At 52.4% G+C, this 21,052-nt stretch overlaps 1 protein-coding gene across 1 annotated transcript in view; it reads right to left on the bottom strand.

The window, feature by feature from the left end:
• Positions 1-19,049, bottom strand: part of SMAD6 (SMAD family member 6) — a 40,368-nt gene extending 21,319 nt beyond the window's left edge. Inside the window, exons 1-3 of the mRNA XM_032699885.1 lie at positions 18,198-19,049; positions 15,441-15,497; positions 13,639-13,716 (exon numbers count right to left, since the gene is read on the bottom strand). Coding sequence (XP_032555776.1) covers positions 13,639-13,716; positions 15,441-15,497; positions 18,198-18,942 — 880 coding nt within the window. The 5' untranslated portion in view covers positions 18,943-19,049. The remainder of the gene's footprint in view (positions 1-13,638; positions 13,717-15,440; positions 15,498-18,197) is intronic.
• Between the last annotated feature and the right edge of the window lie 2,003 nt (positions 19,050-21,052).

The raw sequence follows: 21,052 nt of genomic DNA on the forward strand, positions 1-21,052 counted from the left end.
CACATTCAGGGTTGTATCAATGACACACACCAGCACATGCAAGTCCAGCACTAATTTCCTATAGGAATGAGCCCTGGGCATCCAGTTTGCTTGGTGGCTTTGAAAAGCCACGCTCAGCTTTTCCTTCCTGCAGGTCTTAACCAAGCCAGGATCTGATGCTTCCCCGCGAAGCCTCGCAGATCGTGGAGCTCAGCACATAAAACACCCGGCGCAGCAGCCTTTGATGCAGAGCCCTTCAAAGACAGGCACATACCAGATCTACTGAGGTTTTCTACACAAACAAATTCAGCATGGCAAAGAGCAAAACTAATTTGCAAAGATCTTTAATGTTGGAAGTCTCAAATGACCGACCCTTTCAAGCACAGCTGAATTCAATCCGGCTCGAAAGGTCTGTCCCGGCGATTCAACATGGAAAAGACCACGGATATTTCAAAATATGTGGCTGTAATTACTGGGAAATGAAGAGCAACTCTAATTTTCTTGTTTCAGAGTTGAAGAAGCTGCCCAGTGTGCTCCTAGTCTATAAGTCTAGTTAGACTTTTTTTTTTTTTTTTGAACATACTTGTGCTGACACTTCCCTTCCATTAAAATAGCTCAACAATGGGGGGAAGAGCAGCTCCCCGTGCTCATAGGATCTTTACCTTACTTTGTACTCACACAGGAATTTCCTTGTTCTCCTGTGGGGGGAAGTTTCCACGGTCACATGCAAGTGGATTTAGCAGAGTGTCCCAAAGCACTCCAGAAACTGGTTCTCTCCCTTCTTCCAGGAGATGGATGTAAATGTTTTGAGTATAAAAACTCAAGTTTGGGTATAAATCAGCTGGGTTAAGAGAAGATAGATGTGATGTGCTGCCAATGGGGTGAGAAGGGCCATCCCACTCCATGCTCACTCCCATGGGATGGGATGGTGGTGACACGCTGCCTGCAGACCAGTAGCTATCCCAACACCTGGCACAGCTTCAGGTGGACAGAGTGATGGACAGAGCCTTTGCCAAGGGCAGGATGGACACCAGCTTCCAGCACAGCCCATCCCTTTGTGCAAGTGTTGAAATAAGCCCCATGCAAACGGAAAAGTCGATGGATTCCCCTGCTAGGAAACTCCCACGACATTCAAAGATAGGCCACAGCAGAAAAGGGCTTGTTCTGGGGCCTGGTCCTCCAAACAAGCCATCACCAGGCTCACTGGAACACAATCCTGGGCTTTGGTGGGGCTGGGATGGCCCCACCCGAAACATGAGCAAGCACAGAATGGTACAGATGGGAACAGCCCTCTGAGACCCCAGAGTCCAACTGCTCCCCCAGAGCTGCCAAGGCCACCACTGACCCATGTCCCCAAGTGCCACACCCACACAGCTTTTAAATCCCTCCAGGGATGGTGACTCCACCACTGCCCTGGGCAGCCTGTTCCAGAGCTTGACAGCATTTCTGGGGAAGAACTTTTCCCTAATTTCCAACCTAAACCTCTTCCTGGCACAACCCCAACAGCATCCAACGCTCCCTGCAACACCCCTGCACTGGCACAGCCACACTGACCCAACTCTTCCCCCTGCACCAGCTCCAGGAGCAGATGGAATGTGCCAAGGACACAACACTGACCCCGTGTCCTCACCTGCACCATGGAAACCCTGCAGGAACCCACCCGAGATGGAGGAGAAAGCCCCCCCCTCCAAGTCTGCAACTCCAGAGCTGTCACCCAACTCAGGCCCCAACCATAAAACAAGCTCCACAATAGGGTTATTTATTTTTTTGAAGTCACAAATGGTTTCCAGCAGCAGGAGGGTGGAAGGATGTGGCGCTCTGGACCCTGCCCACGGCACCCAGCCAGTCTCATAAATGGTTGGCAGCCAGCAGAGCAGCAAACCCATTTCTATTGAAATGAGCTTGTTACTACTAATTTTTACTGCCTTCCCGGTCGATTCATAAAGTTTTGTTGGAGGTTTTTTTGTTCGGTTGGTTTGTTTTTTTTTTTTTTTTTTTTTTGCAGATCTCAGAAAGCAATTCCTGTGACAACTTGAGGGAAACTGGGCCCTGGCCTCCCCACCAAGGAATTCTCCTGCACCCTGGCACAGGCACCTCGTCCCCCTCAGCACTTGGTTTCAGGGCTTCATAAAATCTCAGAGGAGAAAGAGTTCTCCAGAACAGAGGCCAAAATGAAAAGCTGGTGGATTCAGTTTTACTGTTATCAGCCCCGTGGCAGAACGGCTCAATGGCAGCTGCAGACACACATTTTATAGGGAGGGTTTGGGTCTGAGACATTAAATTCCCAGTTTTCACATCTGCTCCTTCTCTCCACAGCTGGATGCACTGAGCTGTTGCACCAGACAAACCCAACCAGATCTAATCTTGGAGCCTGAGCTTTTTATAAGCACCAGTGACTACTTGCTGCGAGACTTGGCAAAGCTTTGCTCATAAGCCCAGTGCCTGTTGAGATGGGATAGATCCCAGAATCATGGAATGATCTGGGCTGGAAAGGACCTTACAGACCGTCTCATTCCAGCCCCCTGCCGTGGACAGGGACACCTTCCACTAGATCAAGTTGCTCAGAGCTCCATCCATCCTGGCCTTGAGCACTCCCAGGGTGACAGCATTGTTTTCTGATGGGCAAGGACAGCCAAAGTCACACACCCTGCAAACACCACAAGGGTCACAACGGTTTTACTCCGTCAAAAATCCCAACACAGAGACTGTACAACTCAACACACAGCTCAGCACCGAGGTGGGTCCCTGGATGCCAGCTGGGAGCACCATTAGCCCAGTCAGGCCCAGGAGGATGCTCTGGGACCAGCCCACCCAGCATCACTTATGTCCATCTGACATTCCCAAGTGTCCTTAACACTTCAGTACAGCCCTTCCCCTGGGCTTTGCTTATTGCTCAGACTTAATTAAAGACCTTTCCCTACATATTTATTTCCCTTTTCCAAGCAGACCAAGTTGGACCCTAAAGAAATCTGCAGCACAAGGAAAGGGGCTACTCAGTGTAATTCCACAGGTTTGGAAAAATGTTGGGTTACCGCATGGCTTCTCTGGATTTTAAGAAGAATGGGGAAAAAAGTACATATAGTTCATTGTCACCTACAAATCAAAGAGTGTTCAGAGAGCAACAAATACAAAAACAAGAGGGAAAAAATCAGGGCACAACAACTGTGTCTGTCACAGAGCTTGGGGGAAGCCGGGGATGAGCGATGCCAACGGCATCCATCCAGGAATAAGGGAAAGCAAAGCCCTGGGAGTTCCCAGTCACCACTGCCCGTGTTTGCCTTCCCTGTGCAGGACAGGGATGCTCCCAGACCCCCCCCCAGCCTCAGCAGGGGGAGAGGAATCAACTGCCTCATTCTTCCCAGTGGACAAACTTGCCTTTTCCCGGCGCGGGGTCTCACAAGCGCGTCGTTGTCTGAGCCCAGAGCCGGGCGCTCCCCCCGGGCAGGCCAGGCTTTGCAGAGCCAGAGGGAAGAAAGGAAAGGAAGGAAAGGAAAGTGATGTGCTCTGAACAGCACGTCCATCCCTCCGGGAGCCTCCGGAGACAGGTGGAATAAATCTGAAGACAGCTCAGCTCTATCAGAGAATCACAGCCCGGCTGGGGTTTGAAGGGACCTTAAAGCTCATCTCTAAAAGATCATCTCCTTCCACCCCCTGCCCTGGCAGGGACATCTTCCACTGTCCCAGGCTGCTCCAACCTGGCCCTGAACACTTCCAGGGATGGGGCAGCTACAGCTTCTCTGGGCAACCTGTGCCAGGGCCTCCCCACCCACCAACCAGACCCCAAAGTGCCACAACCCCCGTGGTACCTACGGGGCTTTTCTCCCTCACCAAACAGACAACAGTGGTTTGCATCACTGGATGTGAAAGCATAAAGCAGCTGGCACTTTTTTCCTAAAGTCTTTAACATTCTTTGGCTCCTCAAATGGAAAAATCTTAGCAAATGAGACCTTAATAAATGGAAAGAGCTGAAAAATAGCCTTTCTGCTGGCGGGCTTTGCTCCTGCTAATGGAATACGGAGATAAAACCAACACCGGGGTGTCTCCCACCCTTCCGCAGGGCTGGGAGGGATCCTGCCCAGGCAGTCCTGGCACCAGGAGATGCCCCCACAGCAGGATAAAGTCTCCAGCTTCTCCAGCCTGGAAGAAAGGGCAGCCTGATCCTCCTGAGGTGCCACAAGCACTGAGGAGGAAGAACATCTCCAAACCCAAACAGGTAGAGGAAGGGGAGGGCTGCTCTTCCAAGCCCTGGAGGGGAGATGGCCAAGCTGCTGTGGGTCCAGTATCAGTGTCCAGGTGGGACAGCAAATGTGCCATGAGGGCACTTCCATGAATTCCCATTCAGGGAGGGAAGGATGGCTTTGGATGTCCCATACTGGGAATGGGACAGGGGATGCTGCAGGGCAGGAGCACATGGGGTCCTGGTACCATCAGGAAAGACCTCCTGAATCCCCCAGGAACAAAAAACTGCAGTGAAAGGAGAAACAAACTCCCTACAGATCCCTCTCAATTGCACTGCTGGGAATTTGACTTTCTGGAAGGTTTCATCCCTGGGCTTTTAAAAACCTGAAACGCAAAATGCCAAGTGCACGGAGAAGTGCCACAGCCTGTTTGTTCCCAGACAAAGACTGCATCCCTGTGGAAAGGCAGGAATTGTGTGAGGGAATTTAGGTCTGTGTATCAAAGGTAATTCTTTTGTATTTCAAGAAAAAAAGGGGAAAAAAGAGGGGAAGAAACAGAGTGCAGGGCTGACTGAGGAGCTGCTGGGACAGGAAAAGAGAGCTTTGGTTTAATTGTATTTATATCCTCTGATGCTGCTGGTGTTTTCCCACATATGTTCCCACAGTCAAAGCCCAGGATAAGGAACCAGAGTGAAGCTCAGCTTCTCAGTGAAGGAGAAGCACCTCTGGGAAGGGGGTGGTGGGGCAGCAACAAACTCCAGCACTTCAAGGCTGGAGCCTGTTTAATCCCTGCTCCAGCCCCAGGAGCTGCAAAGGCCATTACCAGTCAGCAGCTCTGCAAGAGGTCAGCCAAGACAGGCATTTCCATGTGAAATGTTTTTGTTCTTACAGAATCAAAAAAACCCAAACAGGAATTCAACAGTTCTCAGCATCCAAAGCCCAGATTCCAGTGCTGGTGATGGGCTGCACATCTTCCCATCAGCCTCCCCTCTCTGAGTGCTCTAACTTAGGAGTGATGGTCTTTCCCAGCTAAACACTCATTTTCCGGGGGTTACAAGGAAGTTGGAGAAGGACTTGTGACAGGGTGGGAGATGCTGACAGAGGTTATCCAGAGAAACTGGTTGCCCCATCCCTGGGAGCGATCAAGGCCAGGTTGGAGCAACCTGGGAGAGCAGAAGGTGTCCCTGCCCATGGCAGGGGGGTTGGAATGAGATGAGCTTTAAAGTCCCTTCCAACCCAAACCATTTCAAGATTCAATGAACCAACCAGGTGTAAGGCACAGAACAGGAGGGAGAGCAAATAGAATCACAGAATCAACTGGGTTGGAAGGGACCTCTGAGATCATCAAGTCCAACCCTTGATCCACCACCACCCTGGTTACTAGACCATGGCACTGAGTGCCACACCAGTCTGATCTTAAAAACCTCCAGTACAGCACTGCTGGGACAAGCACCATCCGAACCCAATCATCCGTGAGCAAGGTGGGACCTCAATGAGCCCACGACCCTCCTCCTCCTCATCCCCACCCAACACCTCAATCCCCACAGAGTGCAGGGAGGCAGCAGCACACTCCTCTCCTCCCTCCCAGAGCCCGTGGCACGGCGGGACACCCGGCAGTGCTGGGAATCACGGCGGCCACGTGCCTAATTCCCGCCGATCCCGGCACTTGGGAAGCACAAAGAGCCGAGTCTCCTTTGCCAGTAAATTGAACCTGCGGTTCCAGGGGCTCGGGGCACTTCAAAGCCCTCAGCAGCCCGGCCAGCAGCAGTAAAGGGATGTACTTTTGGGCTGTGGAGCAGCAAAGTAAAATCCACACAAATAAGCAGTGTTCCAGAAAACCAGGTTTAACCATCAGCGGCTCCGAACGACGGGGGATGTTTTTCCTGAGGGTTTTGGGTTTTTTTTTTTACCTCCTCCTTTCCAGTTTGCCTTTTTTTTTTTTTTTTTTTTTAAATTTCTTACTAAAAACCCCCAGCTCGAGCTCCCAAACCACACCCCCCTCTTTTGGATCTGAGCATCCTCCAGAGGTAAAATGCTGAGTTAGGTATTGGAGGCCGGGAAAGGAGGTGCCTTTGATGAACAGCAAATCTCCAGACTTCAATCGTTTCGGGGAGCGCCACACATTTAATAAGTTATTTCCGTGGAAAACCTTAGTAACTCGGTTATGAATCAAGCCTATAAACACCTCTCACTCATCAAAGTGCCACAAAAAAATCTATTACTGTGACTGTGAACACAAGCCTCTCTCTACAGGTCCCCCCTAGAAGAAGCCAAAATTCCTCCTTCAAAACATTCACCGTTTTCAAAGGTCATAAATACACTGTGTCCAGTATTCAGCAAATCCCTTCAAAAAAGCAAAATGCGGGCACAGAGAAAAAGGAGAGTTCAAACAAAGACCTACCATCGGATCTGTGCTGCTTAAAGAACACAACCAGCTACATCAAAAGAACTTTTACTACCTAGAAAGCCCTATCCAACCCCTAATAGGGTGCAAGAATGTAATGTTTTGGCTACAGAGATTAAACTAATTTACTTTTAAGTAACTTGCTTACTTCCTGATGTTTCTTTTTTTAAGAGTGATGCCTAGGTGCTTGGAGAAGTGAGGGATGTGATTATTCTGTGATTCAAGGCCAAACATCATAAGTACTCAATGAACCACAGACAAAAACATATTTTATCTGGGTGTTGTACTTACTCCAAGAACTTCTAGGTTGAAAACATCCAGGCTAGCTGTGAAAATCCATCCCAGTTCCAGGTGAGAGAGGGAGAAAAAGCAACTCTCCTTCTCTGCAGAAATACACTGAGAAGTTCACTGTATTGCCTGTAGTGCTCCCCAAATACTGCCCATGGAACCTTCACTTCAGGGCATCATCCCACCTGGCTCCATCCCGGGAAATTCTCCTTCAGAGCCAGGGAGCTGTGTGTCCACACATAAATAGAGAGGGATCATCTGCAAAGCAGCTTTAATCCCTGCATTAAGCACAGGGCCAAATATTGATAAGACCAACCTTCTTCCACCCACCTTGTGCACCAGGCAGCCTGTGCTGCTCCAGGCAGATGATCCCAAGGCTCTGGCAGCTGGTTTTGCTTTTTTTCATCTTTCTTCTGGATTAGGGACAGCTCCAATTGTCCACATTTTTAAGGGACAGCTCTGATTGCCCACATTTTTTTGGGGACAGCTCTTATTATCCCCATTTTTCAAGTGCTGTCTGTTGGATGGTTATAACAGTAGTATCAGCCATCATAATAATCCAAGGGGAAAGATGTTTTGACACATGAAGCAATGGAAGGTGACAGGGAAGATTTCAGTTCAATTCCCAACTCTCCAGCAGTTGCCCCATCTACCCTGGAACATCATGACTCCCTGGTCCCTCACAAGATAAAACACATGGGAAGGAGGGAGTTCACCACTGTTTCACCAGCTCAAAGGAAGAACATCAACTAAAGATGCTCCTTGGGACCAACCAGCCCTGGTTGAGCACAGGATGCTCTGGGAGCTCCCTCCCATCCATCCTCCTTGACACAAAATGTGCTGGACAAAGTCACCTCTCTTGCAGTGCCTTCACATGACCAATAACAAAGGGACATTTCTCCATCTCCCTGTCCAGAAGACACCTTTCCTCCTGAAAGACAACCTTTTTGGAGGCTGCTGTTGATGCTCTTTCTTGCCTCAGAACAACCTTTATTTCCCTCCAGCACAAACCACCTCTTCCCCTCTCCAGCAAATTCCCCAGGGGTTCCTCATCCTTCACAAAATTCATTTCCCCTCCCCATGCTCAGCTCTGCATTCATCTCGAGTCCAAAGCCTTGCACTGGGAGCCCATCACCCACAGGAGATTTTTTATGAACAGAAACTCTCCTACAGCTGCCAACACTCCATCCTCCTTCCAGAGGCCCCTGCTCTGCATGGATGGGGTCACAGGTACCTCTCCAGACAGGACATTAGGCACAGGAGTCAACATGAAGGTGTATCACCACCCAAGCATGGTCACCCACAAGAGAAAGCTCCCACTGCCCTCGACGCTCCAGCTGTTGGGTTTGGTGGTCCAACCTGAGTTGTCCCACAGGGTTTTAATGGAGAAACAACCCCCTAGAGGGAATACCTCCTCTTCCAGCCCTGATCCAGGGGGCTTTTCTTCAGCTGGCAAGTTGTTTAACTTCTTGAAAGGTTTTTCCTATATTGATGCTTGCTCAGCCTCAGTGCTCTGAAGAACATCTTCAGCTGCTTATTATGAACCCAAGTTGAATATTCCCTGCTGGTTACTTTACTTATGGATGAAGCACTGCCATTAACAGCCTTTGGACACAAAGAGGAGCCCAATCAGCTACAGAATCAATGATCCCTTTCCCCTCTGCTCCAAAAAAAAGGAATGTTTGAACTCCAGGAGGAATGTTTGAACTCCACACCTGTGGTGAGCATAAAAACCCTCCCACTCTCCTGTAAATCCACTGGCTCCAGTGGATTCATCATCAACCCAGGAAGAACTCTGTTGTGGAATAAAAGAGCACACCTGCACCTCTCTGAAAGGGAGAGTGCTGAAAGCCCAGGGATGTGTCTCCCAGAGCTTCCCCACCTTCCCTTTCAGGGATTAACTCCATGATTCAGCCTGTGGTTTGAGAAGTGACCTTTGATGTCTGCCCCAGGCAGGGCCAGGAGCTGCACATGACCAAACCCACAGTGAAGGCAGGTTACTGCTCTGAAGCTGCCCCAGACATCCAGAAGGATCCTCTCCCATGAGGATTCCAACATCCAAGGCCATCCATGGCCACATGGGCAAAGGCTCCACACTCTCTGAAGCACTCTGGAAAAAATAGATGCCCTTTATTTCCCATTGGCAAACTAAAATCATGGAGGAAAACTGTTTAATATAAAAACATCTGACAAAGCACCTCCAGGATGTATTTTTTTGCATCAAAGAAGTAGCTCTTGGCAACAGGCTCGTTCTTCCGACCAGGAGAAGTTTTAGCCAAACCCTGATTGTTCTAGACTGCACAGGGTTAGACAAGCCAGCAAGCTTACAGTTAAATATGAAAGAGAAAAGAAACTAAAACCATCACTGGCCCAAATAAACATCTGTCTGTGATTAAACTGGATGCACAGAGATGTTCTGCCTGCTTTTTAATGGATCTGTTTCTGCAGGACGGGAGGAAGAAAGGTTGAAAAGGCTCCAGGGTGCTGCTGGGTCAGACCCAACCTGCAGCTCCCAGCCCACGGTGGGACACAAAGTAACAAAAAGTAACAAACCCAACATTTCCCTCCCCAGAAGAAATTGCTGCCCTATTAATGAGAAAAATCTCTTTTTTTTTAACTCCTCCCAGGTAGTTCCACCATCTCTCCCCAGGCCGGAAAGGGCCATGTTTGCCCAGTTGCCACACGTATCCGCCTGACATATTTAATAGGGTTTTTTTTTTTTCCTACTCCCAACACACAGGATCTTCATAAATTTCCTTGGTAGCATAAATCCTGCAGCCTGTTATTTCTAGGGGGGGAAGAGGAAGAGAGACGTTCACTTTCTCCATTCAGTGGGTTTTAAAATATGCTTCCTTAAGTTCATCCTAAATATTGCTGGAAGCAGAAAAAACCCCCCCTCTGGCTCTTGCTTGGAGCCGTGGCATCACTTCAGCAGGGCTGAGTCACCAGCTGGGATGGACAGGCATGTTCCTGCCTTCTTCCTCCCTCTGGAGGTACCCTGCTTCCCAAATCCAACACCTCCAATCCCACCACTGTCCTGTAAAATCTCTTCCATCTTCCCAGGCCTTGAAAAAAAAATCATATAATCAGAAATAATTTCAATAAGTTCCAGCCCATTCAGTCTCTTTGTTTACAATTCACTTAAGAGTTGGACTCGATGATCCTTGTGGGTCCCTTCCAACTCAGAATATTCTGTAACTCGATTTCTTCTCTCTGTTAATTCCCAATTATCCTCCACCAGCATCAGACTAAGCCACCAAGCAGAGCTAATTGCCACATCATCCTCTGGACCTCAGCAGAGCTGCTGGGAATAGACTCAACCTGTGCTTCCACTTTCAGGTGGGAAACAACTTCCCACAGCTTCAGAGTGTGGAGAGAATTCATTCCTCCTCCAACAAACCAACTCATCCTTTCTTCTTTTGGATGCACATTTTCAGCTATAAATGGGTTCACCAGCAGAGTTTTAGCACAGGGGAAGTGAAATGATTTCAAAGTTTAGGAAAAAAAATAATAGTATTTTTGGCAAAAATAAAGCAGCACGTTCCCTGGGGATGACCAAGGCAGGACAGAGACCTGCAGGAGGATCCCGAGCTGCAAGACCACCTTTTGCCCTCCTACCTGTGCTCAACCCTTCCCCTCCTGCACAGTCCTTGGGACTTCCAGTATTTAATGCCACCACTACCAAGAACTCTGGTGGCTGCTGGCAGGAATTCCTGGGGCTTTTCCAGGTGCTGTGCAAGAGGAGAGGGGCTATCCCGTGGTGTTTAAGAGAGGGTCCTTCCCAGGGATGGTGAGGGACAGCCCTGTGGGACTGAGGGGAAGGCAGGCAATCCCAAAGCCCACAACATCTGCTCCAGCACGTCCCCACCATCCCAAACCAGTTCCCGCAGCAGCAGCACATCCCTCTACAAGCCTGGCAAGTCTAACGGGTACAGCAGCTTCTTGGCATGTGCTGGAGGAGCCAAGTCTGAGGGGAAGGGAAAAAAAAAAAAATTACTACAAATGTTCCACCAATTATGAGTCACGAGGCTGAGCTTTTGTTCCTGCCTTGCTGGATTTTGCCCTTTCCCTGGTATTTCCCCGGCTCCGGCTGGGAGCCGCGGGGACGCCAAAACGGGCCACGGCTCTGCCAGCTCCTGGGGGACAGGCACAGGGAACCACCTGGGTTAGGAAGACAACCCCCAAAACAGCAGGTTCTGTTCAGTTCCGCTCCCCAGGCAGAAATAAATCTAATGAGGGAAAGCTGGAGCCCCTCTTTGTACTCTCACGGGCCTGAATGTGACACTGCTTGAGCTCAGGAGATGGAAACTTCAGGGTCAGACACCTCCAAGTGCCTTTTCCCAGCAACCCAGCTCTTCCCAAGCCATCACACCTCACTCAGGAAACAGGAGCATCCCTAATCCAAGGGAAATGCTGTGGCTGGAACTGATCCTCGGACAGCCAACTTCATTTCATGACCCAAATACTCTGAACCTCAGATGAAGAGGGCTCTGGGGTATCATCCATAGACCCAGGTCACCACACAGGTCACATCCACCCAACTATCCACAACCTGTGCTTCCAGTTAGCACTGGCTGTTCCTCAGAATTTCATAGCAAGCCTGCTAGTTCACTGAAGACTTTTCCTCTTAAAAGTGTTATTATGACCATGAAAGGTTCTACTTCAAAAAGAGTTTGGTTTTTTTATAAAATTTCTACATATGACAGAGATCATATTTTGCCTTCATGGTAAAACTTCCTGTTCAGAAGTTCATCAAGTAAAGGACCAACAGAAGAAGAATGGTTCTCTTTGTTATCCAAAATTGAATTTTGTGGTTTTAGTAGGAAAAGCCTTTTTGATGATCAAAGCTGGAGCAATAAATAGTAGTGGCTTGATGCAAGATCCAAAATGTACTTATTTTTGGAAGAGGAGTTAAATGCACACCGAGCTCCTTTGGTACACAAGAGGAGGCAGGGAAGACCACATGCTTTGTGTACCATTTCCACAGACCTACACTTCAAGCAGAGCTATTAAATAAGTTGAAATGGAGAATAAACAAACTGAAACGTGGCAGGTAGACTGGAGCCTAAGTGGGTTTTTCCCTTTTACCTCCCTGTGATGACACGTATGGGTTAATTCAGCAGAGCTCTTATCCTCTTTCAGCAATCGTGAGCACTGGGGAAAAATAAATCACCCAGCCCCAGACTCTTATTAAAAGTTACACCACTGGAAATGGCACAGGGGGAGCAGAGGGATCCGATTTCATACAATCTCAGTCACATGTTATCATTATATTGTTCAAGGAAAAGTTAAAAATCCCTCCTCTATTCCAGAAAACCCACCAGACGTCCCATAAAGACTCGGCCATGAGGGCAGCTGAGCCACTCCATCCTCAGGAACCCCCCCCCCGTTCTCCAACCCGGCCGCTCTAATTAACGACAATTATCACGTTACGATAAAAGCCACGGGCACGGGGAGCCCTTATGGACACGCTTCCAGCCCCGGGAATGTTTGCTAGGAATTGCAAACACACATTTATTACAGCACAGGCCTGAACGATCCAAGGCCTGGCTATCAATTGTTCCCCTGCTATGGACACTTGGCAGCACAACAAAAGCCGGGCGGGCAGCACGGCTGGATCCGGCACGCGGCAGCACCGCCGGCCCACCACGGCTGGAGGACCTTAAAGGAGAAGGAGAAGGGAAAGTCCCCGGAGGCAAATGTGCCACCATGCCACAGCACTGCTGCCTGAACGCTCCTCGGAGAGCTGCAGAGTCGGGATCGGCCTGAACGTCCCAAGGAAGGCACGAGTCTCAACAAACCGTCCATAAGCTCTTGCAGGTGGAGAACACCAAGAGAAAAGCCACAGCTAAGGGACCAGTGCCCCAGTGGTCCACCACCACCAACTTACAGCATCCCCAGAGAGAGCAGCAAATTCAATCCATGTGCTCAGCAATCTGGCAACTGGGCACTGAGCTGCCCAATCCTACCCCACCACAGTCGCTGAAGGAGGCATGTGGGGCCCCACCAGGACCAAGGTTTGTCTTCCTTCATCTCAGCTCTCAGACCATTAACCAGCCAAAGAAATTAAACCTCATCCTGTAGACAGGTCCCTCCTGTCCCCTGCGTGGTCAACCCCCTGTCTGGGATGCGACACCAAGGAGAAAGGTGTGGAACCATCGCTGCAGCCAGAGTCCAATGTGGAGCCAAGGAAAGCCCCAACTCTACCTGCTGTCAGGTAAAACCACCCCAGGCCTCACAGAGCCCCATTAAATGAATGAAAGGTTGCAGGGGTGGGGCAGAGCAAAAACCAGGACCTAATTAAGCCAAGCTTTGTTCAGGAGCTTCAATGGCACCATAGCTGGGAGCCTGCTCACGAAAGCAGGGATTGCACCGCAGGGCCAGGGCCCAACAGGTAACACAAGCCGGACGGACTCGGCAAGAACCACCACAAGGCAGCATCATTTGGAATGGCCTCACTGCTCCTGCCATGGAAATGGGGAGGGTGTACAGCCCCACCCCACAGCAGCTCACGGCCCTGGAGCCTGGGAGAGGTCCAGGTGGCTTCCACAAAGGACACACGTGGCCACTTCCCAAACGTCCCCGCTCGTCCCACGAACGGCACCTTATCACAGCCCGCGGAGCGCTGGTGTCTCTGACCAACCAACTCAAGTAACTGCTCTCTTCTCCCTCCCTTTCACACCAAGACCACAAACCAACTGCAGGACCACACCCCCCATACCCTCCTGCTGTGCTGCCCCAGCCCCCAGCTCAGACAACACGGGCGGGAAGGCGCAAACATCTGCCAACCTGAGAAATCTCCGGGCGTGACGTTGGGCGAGTTTGTAGCCTCTGTTTCAGTGTAAGACAACGTGGAATCTGATAGATCTGGAAAAAAAAAAAAAAAAAGCACTTTTAGTCCTCCTGTGTTTGCCAGGGCTACATGAGCACCAGTGGCTCTCCAGCTTCCCACCTCCTCCCTGAGAGAAACTCTCCACCGAGCCAGAAAGCAACGATTAACTTTGTAGCTCCACCACGCTACAAATGCAAACTCTGAATTGCCTCCACCACAAAAATAACTCCAGTTAAGTTGATCAAACAAGTAGGAACTTGGTGCTTACTGGATAAAGTTACATTAAGCCTCTAAACAAGTCAGAGTTACTATACTTAATTATCACCATTAAAATTCTTGAAGCTGTTTATTCTTGCTTCCTTCCTTCCTTCCTCTTTGCTGAAGCGAAGGAAACTTTGTTTTAACAAGTTAAGAGTCTTTGTTATTCTCTCTTGCTTACACCCCTCTAATTAAGTGCTCAACTGTTTGCTCACAGATTAACTATTATTTTTCCAATCAAACAAGCCAGTGAAGCAAATTTCAATCCCTGGCTGTTGTTTTAATAAAGTCACGTGCTGCTCACTATCATCTCTCCCTGCAGCACAAGCAGTTTCCAAAGGGAATTAACTTGGAAGGGGGAGCACAGGGAGGGACAACTCCTTTTTTTTTTTTTTTGCCTCCACACCTAACAAAAATAGGAAAAAAAAAATCCCACAAGCAGCCAGTTTGGCTTTGCAGGACACCCAGGTCACGGCCCTGTGGTGATGAAGGCACCAGTCCCTCCGACAGGCACGGTGCCCATGTGGCTGCACCGCAGGGAGACGCCAGGGCAGGGACTCACCTTTGGCACAGGACAGCTCCCGCCTTCCCTCGGGGCTGGGTGGGACAGGCAGGAACACTGTCCCATTCCTATCACCCTGCCAAACCCTGTCTGCCTCCTCCCTGATGGGGAGCAAGAATGGCTCACCTGGGTCACTACGCCCAGAAGTCAGAGGCACCGGGCACAGATGAAGGGAGAAATCCCACAGCTGCACTGATCCCACCAAAAAACCCACATGGGACATGGCATTCCTCCCTTCTTTTCCACAGCTTTGCTTCCCATTTAACTGAGCAAGAAGCAGGCACTGAGAAATATGGGCAGGACGCAGCAATGCCAACTTGAAACATCTCCAAGCCAACGTCCCAGCACATAGGACCAGGCTCCAAGGCTGCCAGGCTCTCCAGCACCCTTCACTCTGTGCCCAGGTACCCACCCCAGCCACTTTCACTACCTTTGCTTTGAAAACCTCCCATAATTCAGCAGGAAAAGTCATACCCCACTCAGAAATTACACGGTGCTGAGTTTCAAAGACTTTACATCTCATTGTAATGAGCAGAGAGGAAAGGTAAGAGCTGGTTCCTCCAAGGTGCAGAGCAGCCAGGGCTTTATGGAAATGGCACCCAGGAGGCTCCCACTCCCCCTCTGCTCCATCATCCCACAGATTACACACGCAGACAAAACATGACGTCTGGTAACCTTTCATTACGCCTTCATTAAAAATAGAGCTTCATATTATTTTGGAAAATATGCATGTGTCTACATGGTAATTTGGGAGGATAAACTGACATCCATTTACTTCTTAAAGCCTGTCAGGTGATGCTTGCTCAGAAATAACGAGGAGCCATAAAATCCCAACTTGTTGGCTTCTGCCTGATGTGCCAGGGAGGGCTGTCTCAGAACCAGCACCGGGACTGCACCATGAAAGAGTTCCCCGGACATCAAAAGAAGGAAAACACATACCCAGTGGCTTTTGCTCATCATTAGGAGACAGCCGAGAGTAGGGAGGTGGTGGAGACTCTGGAAAAACAAAACTGTAGGTTAGTGCTGTGCTCAGTTTATCAACAAACCCTCCCGCTTTCTCTTCTGGGGTAGGAACTCTCCCAAGGTTAAAAAAAAACAAAAACAAAACACTCGGAGGCAACTGGAGACCAAGAGTTTTCCCAAATTTTGAGGAATGGGGGGTTCCACCTTGACCATTCAAAGTGGGCTTTACTACTGAAAACGCTGCAAGTGTCCCCTACACCCCTGTCCCATATCCATGCCTGGACACCCAGTCTGAACCACACAAATCATGATGGTGCTTCCCAAAGAACAAGGTTTCCATCAACTGCCTTGGGAGACAACCTTCCAACCATGGCTCCAACACACATGGACTTAACAAGAGCTCCCCAAACACACAAGTACTGAAACAGGGTGTTGGGTGATGAAAAGATGCTCCTCTCTTGGCCCATGAAGGCTGACACCAGAGCCAGGCTGGCTTCGGCCAACAAGCCACCAAATTCTGGTCCCTCCCACCAAAGCCCCTGGCACACGAGTGGCTCAGCAGCAGATCCATGATCCTGCTCACCCCCACCTCCATCCCACAAAGCTCCTGAGCACACACTCAGCTCTAGGCAGCAGGACTGCAGCAGTCATGTGCTCCAAGTTCAGCAAGTCCTCAGAAGTGCTCTGCTGAATCAGGTCATTCAACTGGCTCTTGCTATCCTTGTAAGGGTCAAGACCATGCAAAAGACTGATGAAGGCCCTTCATTACTCCATGTCCTCATTAGGTTTTTTTTTTCTTTTCCACAATATGACAATGATCTGTTTCTTGAATTATAATTTGGCAAAACTGAGTGTGCAGCCAGCTGGGCTAAGCCATGGCACCAGCATTGAGCAGGCACCGACTTCAGTGAGAAATTGTACTGAAAATCAGTGGCATCACATTAACCCCAGACACCCAAAACACGAGTGTGCTCCTCAGCTCCCACCCTGATCTCAAAGCACTCGGCCAACAACTGCAGCTCAGCTTGGGTGAGTTCAAAGAGAACCTCAGCTTTCCCCATGGGATGGCTTTAGGGTCATCTACTGCTTGTAAGAAAAGGTTCCCCATCTCCCCTAAGGGAGCAGGATGTTCTTCTCACAGGGGGCTTAGGAGTCTCAAAAATAAAAAATAATGGTGCCACAGTCCCCATGGGGATGTAACAGCCGGACCTGTGCCGTGCTGGTCCCAGCTGCTGCCACGGGACCTTCTTCAGAGCACCTCGCTGCCTTCACACCCCCCAGCTACGTCACCCCACAGTAAACTGGGTGGGAAACACGAACGCGGATGATCCCTGCAGGGAGCCACTTGTGGAAAAGGGCATCAGGGCCTTTTCTTGGCTCCTGCCACCAGCGCCCAGCCGGCGCGGGTGGGGCCTGGCACAGTCACCCATTATCAAAGCGATAAGGGGCCGCTTGATAACAGCTCTGCTTTCTACTACTCCCAGCACAGGGCTGGCAGCCGCACACGGCTGGGAAAACCACCACGGCTGCAGCAAAGTCACTGGGAAACTTCACTCGTTTCTAAAATAAACGCCCCGTTCTTACAAACGCAACTCTCATCCAACTGGAGTAAAAAAGCTGCCTCCAGCCTCTAGCGACCTTTGGGGGAAGCACGCCCAGCAGAGAAGTTTCTTTGAAAGAAATGATGCAAAGCACAAAGTGAGGCGGGAGCCCAGATTGCAAAATAAGAGAGAAAATCCAAGTTCTTGCCAAAAAAAGGGACCATCAGCATCAGAGCGGTTTGGGTTAGGGTTGGAAGGGACCTTAAAGATCATCTCATTCCACCACTGCCATGGACAGGGACACCTTCCACTAGCCCAGGTTGCTTCAAGCCCCATCCAGCCTGGCCTTGGACACTTCCAGGGATCCAAGGGCAGCCACAGCTTCTCTGGGCAACCTGTGCCAGGGCCTCCCCACCCTCACAGGGAAGAATTTCTTCTTAAGATCCCACCCAATGCTACCCTCTGTCAGCACGAATCCAACTGTCCAGTTTTGTCGCAGAGTTTTATCCAGCCCTGTAAGTATCACTTCGATTTTTGCACCTCAACCATGAGCACGCCTCTGCTCCATTTAACTGCTCCCAGCTCACATGGAAACACGATCGCGCGCTGCTGAGAGAAACACAAAACCCTCGAGAAAACCAAACGCACTCCTTGAAAACGCTCACAGTCTGCCAACGCTAAAAAAAAAAAAACCCAATAAAAAAAAAAACCACGAGAAACCCCCGAGAAACGCAGGAGCCCCGGTTCCCCCGCGGGTCGGGGATCCCCGTGGCGGGGGCATCCCCGCAGCCCCCCCCGAGGCGCCCGGCGGGTCCTGCGGCTTTAAGCCGGCGGCGGTGACCGCCCGGCTCCGATACGGGCGAGCCAGGCTGGCGCCAGCGGGATGGAGCCGCCGATTATCGCCCCTCCGGCTCCCAGAGCGCGGGGAAACTCCGCGGGAAGGGGAAAAAAAAAAAAAAAGGAAATAAAAAGAGAAAGGGCTTTTTACGCACAACTGGAACCGCTGGCGGCAGGGGAGCGGGGGATGCCCGGCGGGGACCCCGCGCCAGGCGCATCTCCCCCCGGGCATCCCGCGGGGCCGGGGCAGCGCTGATCCACGAGGGTTCAGATAAGCCCAGGAAGGGCCCAGAAGCCCCGAACCCCCAAATCGGCGTGTGTTTTCGGGGGGTAAACCCAACTCGCCGCTGCTCACCTGGCCCACAGAGGCGGCTGAAGTGGTAGGGGTTGCAGCAGACGGTGGGTCCGTCGGCGACGCCGAAGCTCTGGCACTCGCAGAGGGGCTTCAGCTCGGCGGGGTGCTGCAGGTCGGGCCAGCGGAACAGCTTGCCCAGGAGGAGGTGCGGGGGCGCCGCCAGGCCCCCCAGGCGCACCTCGGTGCGGGCCACCAGGACGCAGCCTCCGGGCATCCCCCCGCGGGACTCCACCGCCTCCAGCAGGCTGTCCAGCGAGCGCTCCTTCAGCCGCTTCAGCAGCGAGTAGGTGACGGCCTTCAGCTCCTGCTCCAGCAGCAGCAGCCGCGCCCGCGCCTCCCGGCCCCGCCGCTCCGGGGAGCCGCCGTCGGCCGCGCCGTCGGGGCCGGAGGGGGCGGCGGCGGCGGCGGGGGGTGGCTGGGGGCCGCCCGGCTCTCGCTCCGAGAACAGGCAGCAGGTCACGGTCCGGCCGTCGCTCTCCGGGGCCCCGGCGGGGTTGCGGAGCCGGGCCCCGCGCCGCTCCGCCATGGGGTCCCCGCGCGGCGCCGCCTCGCCCCGCTCCTCCGCCTCCCGCAGCAGCAGCGAGCGCGCTACCGAGGGGCTCCGCTCCGCGATCTTGCAGCTCCCGCCGGCTCCGAGGTCGTGGTGGCCCGAGCTCCTGGCGCTCCCATCTCCGCCGTCCCTGTCCGGAATGACGCGGCTCCTCCAAAGTCGCCGCACCAGCCCTGAGCGTTTGGACCTGAACATACGACCCGCGGGCGGCCGGGGGGTCGCGTCGCTCTCCGCCGCTTCCCCCCCGCCCCGCGCCCTCCTCCGCGGGGCTCCTCGCTCCGCCGCCGGCTCTATCTCATGGCAGCCCCGGCGCAGCCCGGAGTCCCCGCGGCGCTGCCCAGCGGCTCTCGGAGCGCACCATGGGGGGGGCGGCGGGGCGGCGCGGGCATAGACGGCGCCGCGGGGGCCGCTCCCGTGGCGGCGCTGGGGCTCGGGCGCGCCGCGCCGTGCCCTACATCGGCTGCCAACGCCGGGCCGGGCGGGGAGCGGCGGCGGCGGCCGGGGGGAGCCCGGGGCAACCCCGCGGCCGCTCCACCGTACGAGGTCGCGGGGTGTGGGTGCTGCCCGGCGCCGGGGTTTTCCCCCTTCAGCCAAAAATAGTTAAAAAGAAAAAATATATATTAAAAAAAAAAAAACAAATTTAAAAGGGAGTTCAAAAAAAAAAAAGAAAAGAAACTAGGAAGGAGAAAGGGGAAGAAAAATAGGAAGGAAAAATAGAAAATAGGAAGAAAGTGGGAAGAAAATTAGGAAGAAAATAGGAAGGCAAAAATCGTAAAAAAAAAAATAAAATAAAAAGAGTAAAAAAACAGTAAAGAAATAAAAAAAATTAGTAAAGAAATAGTAAAAAAATAGTGGGGGAAAAAAAGGCAAAAAATAATAGCGAAAAAATTAAAAAAAAAAAAAAACGGGGGGAGGAAATACACCCGAAGAAATAAATCAGACACGCGAAGAATCAGCAGCAGCAGCAGAAGAACAGCCCGGTGTCAGCGCGTCCCTCGTCCGCATCGCAGGGCGCGGCCCCGGCCCGGCGGGTCCGTGCGCGGCTCCCGGGGCCGCCGCCGCCCGCTCGCGCCCGCCCGCCCCTCGCCGGCTTTTGTGTGGCCGGGGCGCGCGCGCGGGGCCCCCTCGCGAGCGGCGCCGCCATTGGCTGCCGCCCCATCATGTGCCAGTCTAGACAGCGCGGCGGCCCCGAGCGCCACCGGCCCCGCGCGCGCCCCGCCCCGCACCCGCCGCGCCTTAAAGGCACCGCGCGCCCCGCGGCAGCGCCCGCCCGCCCCGCGCGCGAACCCACGCACTCGCTCACACGCCCACCCACGCACGCCGCTCCCCGGGTGCCCTCCGAGCGCAGCCCCGCGGGGATGCGGCGGCGGCGGTGGCGGGTGGGAATGTGACGAGGGAAAATAGGTCACGGCGCGGCGGGGGTTAATGGCGCTCACGGCTCGGGCCCCCCCCCGCCGGACACGCCCCCGCCGTGCGGCGCCTTGGCGGCCCTGCCAAAAGTTCAGGCCCGCCGCGCCCCCATTGGCCCCCGCCCGCGTGACGCGCGGCGCCGCGAGCCGCCCATTGGTGGAGGCGCGGGGGAGGCCCCGCCCCCTTCTCCCACCCCGCAGTGCCCGTGAATGGAGCGGCGCGCGGGGGTCCGCGGGGACGGGACGGGGGGACAGGGGGATAACGGGGCGATAACGGGGGGCAGTGGGGGGCAAAAGGGACGGGAGCGGCGGCTCCGTGGCGGGGGGAATCCCCCCTCACGCGGCTACGGCGAGAGGTGCCCGTGGGAAGCGCAGTGTGAGCGTGGTACCCCCCTAAGCATCCCCCGGGTGGGACCCTCCCCTAAACACCCCTCCCGGTGTGACCCTGAAGTACAACAGACCCTCCCCTAAACACCCCCCCAGACGAGACCCTCCTCTAAACATCCCCCCCCCCCCAGCAACCCCCACCAATATAAAATAAATTAAACACCTAAATCAGCGATTCCCACCCAGCCTGAGTACTTTCACTCACGAGCAAAAATAAATCTGGGCAATTAATTCTCCATCAGTTAAAGGAAAAACAGCCCAAAACCAAACCAATAAAATCATTTCAACCAACAAATCCTGGACAACCTGAATGGTCAGGGGTTTTTCTCTTGGAGTCTTTGAGTGGCTTTTTCCATACCTGAAGGCTTCTGTCTAAATTTCTGTCACATTTCCCCAAACCTGCCCTAATACACCCAAGAACATAATTTAAATATGGATAAAAACAGTACTTTTTTTTAAATGGAAAACTTAATCAGTGTAACATTAGGGATCCCTAAATACTCCATTTA

The sequence above is a fragment of the Chiroxiphia lanceolata genome, chromosome 12 (assembly GCF_009829145.1).
Source record: "Chiroxiphia lanceolata isolate bChiLan1 chromosome 12, bChiLan1.pri, whole genome shotgun sequence".
NCBI lineage: Eukaryota > Metazoa > Chordata > Aves > Passeriformes > Pipridae > Chiroxiphia > Chiroxiphia lanceolata.